Source organism: Taeniopygia guttata, chromosome 5, assembly GCF_048771995.1.
Source record: "Taeniopygia guttata chromosome 5, bTaeGut7.mat, whole genome shotgun sequence".
Lineage (NCBI taxonomy): Eukaryota > Metazoa > Chordata > Aves > Passeriformes > Estrildidae > Taeniopygia > Taeniopygia guttata.
The window spans coordinates 29,627,173-29,641,474 of NC_133030.1; the positions used below are offsets into that span (position 1 = coordinate 29,627,173).

The 14,302-nt window shown below is 45.0% G+C and overlaps 1 protein-coding gene across 4 annotated transcripts in view; it reads right to left on the reverse strand.

The window, feature by feature from the left end:
* Positions 1–14,302, reverse strand: part of PAPLN (papilin, proteoglycan like sulfated glycoprotein) — a 68,603-nt gene that overhangs the window by 16,028 nt on the left and 38,273 nt on the right. For 2 of the 4 annotated variants that reach the window (XM_072930031.1, XM_072930030.1), the window contains exons 4-16: positions 13,189–13,249; positions 12,820–12,922; positions 11,835–11,965; positions 11,391–11,514; positions 10,584–10,664; positions 9,439–9,611; positions 8,759–8,882; positions 7,511–7,637; positions 6,790–6,855; positions 4,527–4,734; positions 2,628–2,804; positions 1,174–1,330; positions 447–533 (exon numbers count right to left, since the gene is read on the reverse strand). In XM_072930031.1, the coding sequence (XP_072786132.1) occupies positions 447–533; positions 1,174–1,330; positions 2,628–2,804; positions 4,527–4,734; positions 6,790–6,855; positions 7,511–7,637; positions 8,759–8,882; positions 9,439–9,611; positions 10,584–10,664; positions 11,391–11,514; positions 11,835–11,965; positions 12,820–12,922; positions 13,189–13,249 (1,619 nt within the window). The remainder of the gene's footprint in view (positions 1–446; positions 534–1,173; positions 1,331–2,627; positions 2,805–4,526; positions 4,735–6,789; positions 6,856–7,510; positions 7,638–8,758; positions 8,883–9,438; positions 9,612–10,583; positions 10,665–11,390; positions 11,515–11,834; positions 11,966–12,819; positions 12,923–13,188; positions 13,250–14,302) is intronic. The other 2 variants (XM_030274365.4, XM_072930032.1) reach the window with 1 other exon arrangement.

Below are 14,302 nucleotides of genomic sequence, written 5' to 3' on the forward strand. Positions count from 1 at the left end.
CACCTGCCCAAGGCTACCTGGCAGAATTTTCTGCATCACATCTAGGGGTGTCTTCTGGCCCCCCCTTCCTGATCTGGCTGAGGTACTTTGCTCATTGCCTTGACCATTCTTCCTGCTGTCCCATGAGAAACCACATTGCTGTGGTCCCTTTGCATCATCCTTTCTCGTTCCTTTGTGCATAATTTCTTCCAGCCAGCACTGAAGTCATGCTGACAGAACCTGGGATCCGTATCCTGTACTGAATTTTCTGCTTGGATAGATTCAAATACTGTTCACTGTTGGTGTAAAAGAATATACATTTTGTCCCTGGCTCCTTGAATTTCTAGGAGCCCATGAAAAAAAAAAAAAAAAAAAGAGAGAAACGAAGAAAAGAATGATCCCTCTCCCTGCCACAGCCTATTCCAAGTACCCCATCAACCCCCAAATTAAAAAAAATTCTTCCAAACCTGGAGCAGGGCTGTTTGGGTTGTACCGTGTCAGCAAGGACTGGCGAGTGACATTGTATCCCATAGTGTCCTGCATACTGGGGACCTCTGCAAAGAGACACAGACACAAAATGGGTGCAGTTAGTCCAACACTATGCTCTAATAATTGCAAATACATCCAGCAGTCAGCAGGAGACAAAAGTTGATGAAAATGTTCCTGTTCCTCTTGTGAAATAGCTGCTGAGCAGCAATTGGATTTGATTGGATTGTCAGGACAAGCGACCTACAACGGGCAGGCAGACAAATGTCAGCGTTGCAGCTCTGACATAGAGAATAGACACAGACAAGAAGCAAAATCTTCTGAAAATTTGACTCCTTTAGAGCCTGTCCACAGAGGGATGAGAGCTAGCTATAGTTTTTTGCTACTGAGCCTGCCCAAGGTACCATCCTTCTGGACTGGGAGTCCTGAGATCAGTCTGCAGCACACTCTGGATGAGCCATCATAGAATACTGGATTCAAAATGGACACACACCAACACACAATGTTGTTCCCAAGCCTGTTGCCTACATTACAAACAGCACAGGTACTGGGACTCTGAAGATGCTTTGCGCACGTAACCTTGGCAAAATCACAGGATGGAGACAGGCAAGCAAAAAGCTGAGAACACAAGCTGGTGCAGAGCTGGGAATTTCTACTCCTAAGCAAAAGCATGTTGGGAAAAGCTGGGTGTGCAGCAATACCACTCACGCTGCGGCAGGTAGCAGGGCTGTGTGTTGCAGCTACCCAGGGTGGCTGGTTTCTGTGGCTGGATGGCTTTGCATGTCTCAGGACTGTAGAATTTGGAGTCGCCGTCAGCACAGATGACCTGGCGTGTCCGGATGCCTGAATCGCAGCTCTTGGAACACTTGGGCACAGAGATAAGGCACTGAGCAGGCAGCAAAGGCTGAATGCAGAAGCCCCACAGATCAGAAATGGGGAACAGCTGCATGATTAGCTGCAGTCTGAGCACAGCTCCTCCACCAAGAAATAACAAACGATATTTCAGCTGGAATCATCTGAACAATTAGAAAACCATACTTTAAACCATTTTACCAGATGTTCCACCCAGCCCTGAAGCATTAGGCTCTGTGCCACACTCAGCCTGTAGCTGAGTGCTACAGATGAGCTGCTGTTACCCACAGCGGTGTGTCAGGGAGCTGGAGAGATTCATTTTAGCCTGAAGGCAAAAAGGCATCTCAATTCTCTGGGGATCTACCAGCTGTGGGTGGGTCAGTTTGCATTCAAGAACAACAAATTACAACTAGAAAGCAAATGAGTGGCTTAGTAAGCAGCCTAATTGGAGTAAGCAGCTAACTGGAGTTTGCTTCACTGGAAGCTGTGGATGAGAGGGACCAGCAGGTCAGAGGAGTGTCTGTGCAACCCACACAGCACATGGCAAGCTCTATGAACATTAGGAGAGTATTCCTCTCTAATTCAAAGAGGCAGATAGGAGACCTTCTGATATCAGGAAGTCAGGAGAAAGATCAGATTAAAATGTGATTCTTTAGCTGTAACTAAAACTTGGCCCATATCTCATGAAGAAGTATATGTAACACGCTTTAGCTCAAAACAAGCTGGTCTGCCAAGCACAGAAGTGAAAAAGTGTGTTTGGAGTCACCTGATGCATTGGATCTACCTGTTTGTGTACCCCCTGATACTTTTCCCAGGTTGAAGACAGTCTGGCTTCCACCATAAAGACAGGATTAATCCGTCTGAAGCACAGTTTATCTGAATAATTACAAAAATGTACTTTAAAGCATATCACCAAGTGCAACTAGTCATTACTAGTTCTGAAGCCTAGAGCTCTGTGCCAAACTTGGGCTGAGAGCTGTTCTGCTGATCACAGCAATGGAGCAAAGAATTGAGAAGAAGCAGCAAGAGTGGGTTGTTTCAGTTTATTGGCTGCATTTTGCCACTGTCACTGAAACAATAATCTCTCCTCAGAAGGATTTATTTTTGTAGCAGCTGCACACAAAAGCGGGCATCAGATTAACTGGAGCATTACTAGTGCCAGTTACAACACAACTGTGAGCCAAGGGGCTGGTAATGAAGCAGTCCTTGCTTCCAGTCTCAGTCAATGTGCAGACTGCATGGATCAAAGCTTGTTTGTATGGAGCACAGCAATACAAGCAATTTTGGAGCCATGACAGCGAGGTGCTCACCAGACCCCAGTCTCCAACATGCCAGCCGATTTCCTGGATGCAGTTCTCCTTCAGGCAGGGCTGGGTGGCCGATGGCTTTGGCTCCATTAGACAAGCGAAGTCCTGAGCCTGAGAGCCCTGCTGCGTCCTGCAGGTGACAGTCCGGGTCTGCACTCCTTCCCCACAGCTGGCTGAGCACTGCAGAAAGGGGCCCAACAATTACTAAGAAGCACCTGGTTTCCTCTTGCAATTCCAGGCTGGACTCCCTATCATTAGAGCAGAGTACCATTTTGAGACTGTCTGAAACGATCAGCTATCATTAAAGTAATTTTCTGGGGTGGGAGTTAGCAGAGTAGCTGTTTATGCTGTAGAGGAGACAATAAGGCATGGAAACATGGGATAGGGTCTGGGAGATCTGGAGCTCACTGGATGATTTTGGCCTATTCATACATTTACTCTTGATTTCTCCCCAAAGGAGATGTGGATGATGAATTTAGAAAAATATCAGAAAAATTCCAGACACTGCAAAATACATTGAGAACAAAACATGGTAGAAAATATCTGGAAACTTGTTATTTACATCAGATTAAAACCAATGCAAGGTGAAGAATTTTAGGGAAGGTAAAAGGTTAAGTTCTTATGTTGCTCATATCTTTTGCTTGAAGACCTTGTGCTCTATTTTTACAGCATGGAGCTGTGACAACTTCTATACCAGTAACTAGTTTGTGACATTTCCAACACCCTCCTAAATTCACAGTGGTGTTTCCTGGAATCCAACCTACTTCTACATGAATTACCAAGGTGTCTTTCAGAGAGCATTAACTTGGGGACAGTCTGAATCATTTCAGATTAGCTTCCTAGCTGAGTTTCAGCCATTCATTTAGCAGAGTAACCTTTTAACTCAGAGTACACAAAAAACAGTTACTTCTGAGAACATTGAAATGAATTACTCAGGCATCAGTTTATAAGAATATGATTCTTGGTGCCTTTCCCAAACAGCACTCTTACTCTGCAACCCCAAAGTCACACCTCACATCTCACAAGGTGGGGGGAAAGAGGGGGTGGAAGCACTTTCCAGTCTAGGTGATCATGCCTCAAAGTTGCATTTTGTGCTGTTGCACAACTCAGACAGTCTAAGTGCAACCACAAGATTGCAAATCAAATGTTGCAAGCATGCGTGTACTTCTTCTGATAGAGGAAAATTCACTTGTTCTTTAGGGACTGAGTAGACATTCTCTTTACTTTCTAAGCCCTTGGAATGTAAGATGCCTTCTAGAAGCTGTCTGGCTGAATTGAGTGCGCACAGTTTGAGCTATGTCCACTCCTGCAGATATAAATGCACACAAGCATAAAAAATGCACCACATGGCTGTGTTTGGAGAAGCCTGTGCAGACATACAGCAAACAGCAGGTCACTAGTGTTTCAAGAGTATTGCTGTCCTGGCTGGTGATGCAAGGCAGCAAAATACATGGAAATAACTAGCACAGGCAGAAGCCATGAGCTCTTGTTTCACAGAGGAGGGCGTGCTACATCCCATCCTCAGCTGATGGACAGAAACTTTCCTTCTGGTGCTCTGCCTTCACCAGACCTGGCTGGTGAAGAAACCAAGCCAGTGCCAGGTGGAGGGGAGAGGGGTCTGATGACAACACAGCAGTGGAGAAAGGATTGGCAAATCAGAGAAGAGAGAATGTGCAATGAGAAGAGCAGAGATGCAAGGACATGCACAGTTTTGAGGAACAGGGATGTTCATAGGAGGGCATCAGAGGGCTGCGGGGAGAAGTTCTACACCTCTGCACGCCACCTATCCAGGGACACACTTTTTGTCGTCTCAGAAGAGGAGCCTGGCTCTTTCTCCCTAAGCTTTGGCAGATCCTCCCGCAGGAGGTGCCAGGAGACTGTAACCTGCCCAGGGGCACTGACCTGGGACCAGGGCCCTGTGCTCCAGCTGGCACACTGCCGGACGTTGCAGGGCTGGCTGCGGCGCGGCTGCTGGGCGAAGGCCATGCACTCGGCATCATCCACCACCCCCTGCGGGCTCTGGCCGTCAAACGCCACGCAGTACACGGAGCGGGTCTGGGTGCCACCGCCACAGGTGGCTGAGCAGGATCCCCACTCTCCTGTTTTCCAGCTGCAGGTCACAGAATCAAGTACAAAAAAAAAAAAATAATGTAAGCCCAGCCAAACTGCCCGGAGGCACAGAGGAGTCAGTGCCACATCCCTGTAGAAATCAAACAGGGATGATGTCCCTTTGCAGAATAGAATCAGAGGCGAGTTCCCATTTGACCAAGCATGCCCAGTTTAATTTGCAATGCAGAGCATTAGTCCTACTCCAGAGACATATCTCCAGCTACAAAACACTTGTTTCTCTGGAAATGCAGAGCTCTCCCAGAAGGGGAAGATCTCTCTCCATGGCTTTCGGTCTCCTGATGCCTGCAAAAATGTCATGCCTGAAATAGAACATTAAAAAAAAAAAAAAAAAAAAAAAGCTCAAAGAAAACAATCCAGATCAGCCAAAAGAAAAGCTACCAAAGCTACAACAGCCTAAACCACACATTACACTCCAGACATTATCAGAAACAGTAGAACCAAGCCAAGTCCTCACTCTGGCCACAAACCATGCCAGACACTCTCAGAAGTGCTTAACTTTTCACTGATGGCCAGTAGAAAGCTGGTTTAATCCTCCCATCAGTCAATTTCTCTAACTGCAGCACACATACCAAAACCCACAAAAATGTAAATAGATTTCTTCCTGTCTTTGGTTGCTGAAGCTGCTGCAGAAATTATACATCCTTGCTAACAAGGGGGATGTCCACAAAACAATCTGTCTAGATATTAAAATCTCTGCCCGTGGCCACCCCAGCTTCTCAGAGCTAGCTGGGTAGCTCGAACCACACCTTGCATAGCCTGGCTTCAGGGACAATATGATGTTTCATCCCCAAATCCAGCATGCAGTGTAGTCCAAAGACACTGGTTGTGGAGGGGGAGCATCATGGTGATCTGCTTGCCATCTGCTATGTCCCCTTGCAGCCAGGTAAGGCCCAGCCAGGGAATGAAAGCAGATAATGTTTTCTCCCCCAGCATTCCAGCTACTTCCCTAGCCTGGCTTTTGCCACCCCTTAACCAAGTTTCAGCCAGACAATTCACATTCACATCCTAACAGGATTCCACAGTAGACTCTGTCATGGCCAGCTCCTAAAAGCACCCTTCTTTATTGTTAAAGATGCACATGTCAACCCAAAACTGATTGGCCTTCACTATAAAATCTTTCCTTTGGAAAGGGAACAAATACATTCAATAGAAGCCATTTACAATGGTGTGGTTTCAGGGCTTATAACAAATTATTCATCAAGTTTTTTCAAAAGCTCCAATGAGAGCTTTCCCAACAACTACTGTATTCTGCCTCCTGTAAAGCAAATGTATGGTTTTGGAAAGGCTGTATCAACCAGATGTATCAACCACAGCTTCCTTCATTGTGGATCAAAACTTCTCTGACCCTTGTTTCATTTCCTTTGTAAGACAAGGTCAATCATACGGCTGGGACCCTCATCAGAGGGCAAAAATTGCCAGTCCTGAGCTGTCAGCAGCTTGCTGGGGGACAACTGTTTTTCTTTTGATACTTTTAAGTTCTCATATCTCAGTGTAAATTATTGTATCTATCACATCCTTGTACTCATCACATCTTACATGCTCTTTTCTGCCTGCTGTAGGGCTCATGCCAAAAAAGATGAGCTTTCAAGAAACTCAGAGTCTTTCTCTGTGCCATGCTGGCCAATGTTGCAATTGCCCAAATGATCATGCTCTCTTTTCCTTTATGTTCTTTTCTCTATCTTGATAATAAATAATAAAAAAAACCCAAACAACAAAACAAAAACTTCCAGAACTTCTTTACCCTGATTCCAGAGAAAACATAAGAATAAGCAGCCAGAAGCTATGAAGAAATCGTCTTTTTCTCAGTCCCCTAAGAATCAAGTTACCAGGGGCATGTGCAGCCACCTAAGCAAAGCTGCCAGCCAGCACCCTCCACCACCATTTTCACTGGCAAGCATCAAAAGCAAAGCAACACCCATTTCTACCACCAGTGCCAAAGAGGAAAGCCCCCACAGATTTCAGTGAGCAACTAAGTGGAGAGCAGAAGAGAGCAGCTGCCTTCCTGTGCTTTCTGTAACTTCCTTCTGCTTGTTACCTCTTCATCTGAGAGCTTCGTGCGCCGCTGTGACTCCAGGCTTGCGGCAGGTAGATGTAAGAAGTCCTTTATACACAGAACAAAGGTTTTAAAGAACTTAAACCAAGTAGCTACAGGCTAACATGTATTCAGAAATGCTCCAGGTGCCCTCTCACGCACGCAGTGCTCTCAGAGACCTTCACTGTACACAGATACACAGCTAATGCTCATGTTACAGCTCTGGATGTCCAGTAAGAGCCAAGTGAAGCCAGATCTAAGGAACAAGGTGGAAATGGCTGGGTGAAGGGGTTTGAAAATGCTGGAGAATGAAAAGACTTCAGGATTCATCCCTTTCTAAGGGAACAGACACTGGGAATGCAGAAATGACATAAAATGACACCAGCTCAGACCTTCCACTCTGTAGGCTCCAGCCCAAGAGAAGAAAAACCAGAGAATCTACTTCATATCTCCTACATGGGCTAGACAATTGTCTTCCACAATGCTATTTTGGAAGGCAAATTTAATTGGTCTATAAAATGAACACAGGATGTATTAAGCCCTTTCCTTATGCACACAGAAATGCTCATCACTCATCACTGTGTTATCATCCCCATCTTTTGTCTTTGGCTTTCTCTTAGAAGTGAAGCACTTCCTTGGAGAGAACCATGCTGGAGGGCAGAAGTGAGAGGGTCACTTTTTTCTCGGAAGAAGTCAGACCCCAGAAGAAGGAAAGAAATCGTACCGTTTTGTCTGGGGACAAGGCTGATGACCACACGTCCGATTGTTGTCTGGTTGTGGTTTATTCCTGCACATATAGTCTGGATAAATTTCATTGTCTATGGTACAAAACACCAAGCGGGATTGGAAACCTAGGGGACAAGCAAGAGAGCATCTGATCAACACAAGCCACCCAGGACTAGGTTAGCAATACACTGGGCTTGGAAAGACAAGTTTCTGAAGTTGTGTAGAATCCACACCTGTCCCAGCCATTCTGGAAAACAGACAGGTGGAGGTCTCTGTCTCTCACTATATGGACAAATGATGCCTTCCCACAGGAGTCTGCTGGAAGAGCAAGGGAGACAGCACAGTTCTGTGTAACTGAGGGGAATTTTCCTGTTATATTATGGATCAAGACTCACAAGGGGAGTGCCCTACCCCATAGCTGCTCATGAAGGAGCACTGCAAGATGTGTGCAGTGTACAGCAGAACTGGGGTCTCCTGTTAGACTCAAAAGGTCAGTCTTGTGGGGACTGGATATGGGAGTAAAACTTGCAACTCTTCATGCTTCCTACAGGTTATGAGTGCCCATCCAAAGACAATTTTGCACCTACAGTCACAATATGGCAAAAGCTGCCAAAATGGTCATTAGGATGGAAGCCCAGAAGAGGCTGATAATGACTCTGTATACTCTATAACCCTCACCTGGTGAGGGTTTTTTGTTTGATTGATTTAAGTTTTTGGTTTGTTTTTCTTTTGAGCCTAAAATCCATAATGTTGCTCATGGATAAATCTGTAAACTGAATATGATGGGACACCCTAGGAGATCTGACAATCCTTTTGGAGAGGGGCAATCTTCCAGGCTGTGGCAGAGGAGAATGATGTGATTCACTAATGTAGGCCATTACATTAACGAATGGCCTACATTCACTGTAGGACCTCTGGAGAGGACCTCTCAAGTGGCTGAAAAGACTATGAAGACCTGAAGCAAATCAAAACAAAGGCTATCTATGAAGATTCTTAACAGGTCCTAGTAATAAGTCTGAGGACTAGGGAATGGAAAATAAGAAGAAGGCATGGACCACAATCCTGTTGTGACACCATGCTTGACTTCCCCTTGACAAAACCTTAGCAACACTCTGGATCCCTGTGCTGGTTTCCAGCAGGAGACTACTGGGAAGCTGCTGCAGAGGGCAGCACACTGTCACACTGCCTTCAGGGTGTGGATATAAATCCCACACCAGCCACCAGGGATCAAGTCCTCTCCCCTTACCTCCTCCACATTCAGAGCTGCACTCACTCCAGGAACCGTAGCTCCAGCTGTAACCCAAGGCCTGTCCTTGCAGGGGCAGGTAATACTCATACTGTACCCCGGTGTTTGGCTCCTGGCTGATGAGCTGCAAAAGCATGGGAGGAAATCAGTGAAATTACTTTTTTCCTCTCCACAGCATTTCCCCACTATGTCTGAGGGTTCCAGCTGACTTGCACCTCTCCCATTCAAGAAGCACTAATTCTCTGCATTGGATTTTCTCCATGCCTTCCATCATATTCTGGAGAACATTATTTTTCAGAGAAGGGTGCATTCATCCCTCTTGGCTTTAGAAATCCAGCTGCTCCTGTCACAGCAAGTACATTTCCTGCCCTACAGCACAGCATAACAAGAAGTGTCATGGAGACTGTCCCTGCCCCAACACCATTTGGTGCTGACTCTTGCCTCCTCCCCTAAAGTCAGCACCCAAAGGAATAGGCAGGAAACCAATACTGAGCTTTGCACTGCTTATTTCTGGGCAATAGAACCAGAACAACAATAAGTGCTATTTCTGTGGTCTAGCTTGAAGGCCCACAACCTTGTAAGATTCCTGGGGTCCCCGTCATGTCTCCAGTTTTTCCCAGCATACTCCCACCGTACAAAGCGAGAGCAGAATGTCAGTGGGGGAAGGCGCAGCCTCTCACCTCAATGACGAGGGGTTCTGTGGTGGGACCCCGGGCATGGAGGAGCTCTGGGGCCACATCACCCTCCGAGCCACGGTCATAGTGTAGCACCGTGCTGGCCACCTGCAGCGCCCGGCTGAAGTCAATCGTCCAGTGCCCATTCAGGTAATACTCCCCTCGCACGTTCTTGACAGCTGGACAAACCCCATGCCAGAGAAAGGATCATAAGAACTCCACAAGGTTGCTCCTGTTTCCACTCAATACTGTGTCACATGCAAATGAGAGTGACCACTATCCTCCGTCAGTCCTGTCCTTCCCGTATGGCTTTTTTAGCAGAAGCTGCTCCACATTCAAACAGTGGCTCTTGCCAGCTTTGCTGCAGATGAAGCACTTTTTTGCTGCACAGCCAAATGCCTCCAGCATATTCTTGCCCTGCCTCTGCATTCCCCACTGTTAGTTGCTGGAGCACAGCCGATGTCAGCCTCTGTCCTTCCTACCATTAAGATGTGGGATTCACACTCCACTGACTTTACACCACTATCTGGTTCATCAGATACTCTATTCAGAAAGCAAGGTGTGTGCTGAATCCAGTTTTCTACTAAGGAAAACATCACCAGACTGATTTGTCCTAAGCACTCAGTGATGGAACACTCAGGAAGCAGAAGAGTATTTGCTTTCTCCACCGGAATTTCCTCAGCCCTGTCCAGAAAGCTAGGCAAGGCCTTTTCTCCCTCATTTTTCCCTCTACAGAATGACAAGAGTTTGAGGCTATACAAATGCCCCAAAGAAATCTATGGTGAAAAGAAGCCCACCCCAAACTTCTAGATAGCAGGAGTAGGCAGCGTTTGCATTCACCAAACAGAGCTCTAGCCAAATTTGGCTAGATCAGCTAGATTCCTTGTAAGCTACAGGCAGGAAGTCTCAACATGGTTTGCGTATTTTTATTCCACACCCAACACCAAGATCTCCACAGGACAGAAAATGAAGTAAATGTGAAGCCCAGAGCTGTGCATCATTCACATTTCAAGGATACTCAATATCCTGATATTCAGTTTTTCACTCTGCCATATCAAGCCCTCAAGGTAAACCCATACCTTAAAACGAGATTTTAACATAATGGCTGGAATCCAAATGAACTGATATACAGATTCTGACATCATTCATACCTAGGAAGTTCCTGCTGGGCTTAACCTCCTTAATTTGGATGCTTGTGGCTCCCACAGGGATAATAAAGATTTGATTGTAACCTGAAAAAGAAAAGGGGATTATTCAATATCTAACTGTGGGTGCCATACAGCCACTCCTCTGTGCCAAAGATGCTCATGGCTTCATTTGTGCCTGAACAACTAGATGAGCTTTTTGATAGTGACATAAGCATTTCCATTATCACTTTGACTGCATGCTGAATAACCTCACCCTACATTATCCACAGATCAGTCGACATGTGAAAAATTCCAATGACACCTCAGAAAAGTCCATTTGCTACATTTTGAAATCTTTGGAATTTCAGCAAGAATTATATTGGAGTTCAACATAGAAAGATGCAACCACAAGTGCGGTTGACATCTTGAAATTTTTCAAAATTGGCCAAAGGCAGAAGATGCAATCCCATTTCTAGTCCTGCACATGTGCTGATGGGGCTACCAAAACACTGGACAGACTCACAAAGGCAGTGTGTGGTGATGTTATTATGGTGCATTTACAGCACCTGCTGGAGAGGGACTGGGGAAAGACATCAGCCTCATGGCAAGTACTCCAGTGTGGACACAGATTAATGAAGTGATTCCCAGGATAAAGCCAAAAGTACCTTTTCTGATGCCATGGCCACACACTGTACAGATATTTCAAGTGAACATCCAAGCATGCCTATAACAATCATGTGAGCAGGTGTCCCCACAAGCAACTTGTAGCAGTTGATTTTTGGTTTAACTCTCTCCTTCTCACCTGCCCAAACTACCTAGGATCATCTGTACCTTTGGGGAGGCTGGCCACATTGAAAGTGCCCTTCACACCATAGCAGGTGCTGCCATCTCCTCCACACTTCAGGCACTTGTCCTCCTTCTTGGCAGATTCCAGCATATTATCACAGCCAACAGCCTGTCAGAGCACAGGAGCATTAATAGGAATAAACTGTGATGACAGAGGGGAAAAAAAAGGCCAAATATGGGACAGATCTATTGAGAAAGCCTGAATCTAGGGAGCCCAGAAAGTCAGGATAGGGCAGAGAAAATGACAATGCTGTTATCTACTATTTCACAGCCAGAGCCAGATCAATGCTATCCAGATGCTCCTCTGCACCTTGAAACTGAGTGATTCACCTTTTCTGATGCTATGATGAAAGGTCAAGTAGAACAAAGGGAGACAACAGAAAGACTGACAGACCCAATAATGAATGAAGGAGTATCAAGATGACTAACCTGACAAACTCCCTCTACACAGATATCTCGTTTGCCAGGTTCACAGGTAGTCCCATCTACCACTGCTTCCTTGTGCCTGTAGTAGAAGTTTTCTCCCTTGGGAATACAGTTTAACTCACACTTATTAGGTGCTGGCAGGAGAGAAAAAGAAACATTATATAGTATCTTGATACTGCACCAGGAGCCTAGTCCTAGATCACAGCAGCAGAAATAGAGGGGTCTACTGATACTAATTGAATGAATTTCTGGGTCACAAACTGCTGGAGGCTGGAAAAATACCATAGTAAAATCTCACTGTACACAAATATTTCCTCAGGCGACATTGGTCTAAGTGGATATTTGGTTATTCCTTAGTAGGATTGCTCTTATACTCCCTTGGAGTACACGGTTTTCTAGAACAAGAACAAGTGATGATACAGAACTGTTTAATAAGCAGCAAAAAAAACCTTTTAAATCCATCTTAAAATCCCTAATAATTTGTTAACCAGCTCTGAATGATACTATATCAAAGCTCAGAGCAAAGACCCCTGGCTCCCACACCTGCCTTCTGAGCTGGTTCCTCAAGAAAGCATGGGCTGATTAAAGAGATGTATTTTCTGAAGCATTCATTAATTACATACATTTGCTTCTCTTGTGTCCTACTAATATTCTTTTGACAATACTGGAAAATACAGCAGAACTTCTGCTCCTGTAATACTTTGGAACCTCACTGCAACTAGTTCCAGATTTCCTTGAGCAATGTTTCTGAAGGAATGGCTGTTACAAGAGACAAGTACATATTGCTGCAATGCTCTTTCTTGGCCCATGCATCCAGGACAGCAATGCTTTCCTGCTGGCAAAAGGATTTTTTCCATGCCAACTCCTGTCCCCCACTCCAGCTAAGGAAGTATCCTGCAAGGGTACTACAGTAAAAAACACTACAGTCACTTAAAAACATATTGTTGATAGGTAGTGATGAAGTATAACCCCACATGTTTATCATTACCTCCATAATATGGAAGCCACTTATATTTCTTGCCTTGGAATTCTGTCCCATCAAACTCTGCACACTGCTCTGCCCGGAAATCCCGGGAGCCTTCCGGGCAGTTCTGTTTGGAAGAGAAAACATTCATACTGGAGTATTATAAAAAAGGAGGAAAAGAAAGTGTACAATAAAAATGTGGGGTTTATTCCTCCCCTTTAAAATGGGGCAAAATTTCAATATACTTTTGAGTGGATACTGTTAATGAACTGCATGCACTAGTGACATCAGAGAAACAGGAACTAGTAATCACATCTTATTTCTGAACAAGAATTATGTTTGTCTGGGGAAAAGGAGCAACAGGCAAGAAAAATGAAAACCAGAGCACTATACCTGAACATTACATGACCGATAGCTTCGTGTTGGCCCAACACAACTGGAAGGACCTTCTGTCCTGGAAGACAGAAAAAATACACTGAGCTCTCTGAAGAATACACATGCAAAAAGTCATCTCATGGCAGACATTACAAATCACCTTCACACTAAGCATATGCCCATCACAGAGTTCCCTGAAACAGCAAAATAACTAAAATGCACTTCTTCACAACTAAAGCAAGCTGGCATTTTCTAGTGGCATTTTATGCTATGGCTTGTATTCTGGCATGAATAAGACACACCCCATGAACAACTGCAGTGCAGCTCTTCAGGGTCACGTTTGAACTAAATAATGGAAGCTGAGATTCTAGTCCATCGTCCACCAGCAAAGGGTCGAGGTGTCCATACAAGAAAGGAAAACATGTTATGAGCAGCACGAGGATAATGGCCAATTCAGAATATCTCTGTGCATCATTTATCTTGATTTTTTTTTTGCACAATAGGTCCCTTATTAGCAAGGATGAAACATGCCCATGGAAAGTGAGCAATACCCTTAGTCCAGTCAAACGACCCCAGCTGAGAATTATGGGGAGTAACAATTATGGAGGAAATTGATCTAAAAAGCCAATCGATTCCTAACACCTTAGTGTTCCTAAAATGGAGAGACAGGCCTTCAGGGATTCTGGCAAGTATAAACCATAATGGACAGCCTTCAAAAGAGACCTTTCTTTATTCTCTGTGGGAAGAAGCAGCTTCATAACTCTGGCTTCTTCTATTACAAAACCTCCTCTCATTTCTCTAAACAGAAAGAGGCTGCTTTTTTCATTATATTGATCGTCTGGCTTTTTTTTCCTCTTTTGCTTTGTTTTCATCCACAACAGGATCTCTAAGGTCCATCCTTCCCAACAGGTGCAGTACCAGTCATCATCCTCATTAGGATGCAACTAACCCAGCTGCAAATGAGGTGGCACAGCGCTAATACTGTTTGAGCCATATTCATGCTTCCATTTCTTCTGGGGCAATTTACCATCCTGGGAATCATAAACCTTAAAAAACCTCAGTGCTGTCACCAGCTCTCAGGACAGAAACCAACTGCTCTGGCCTGTTCTCCATCTCCCTCAGGGCTTGCCAC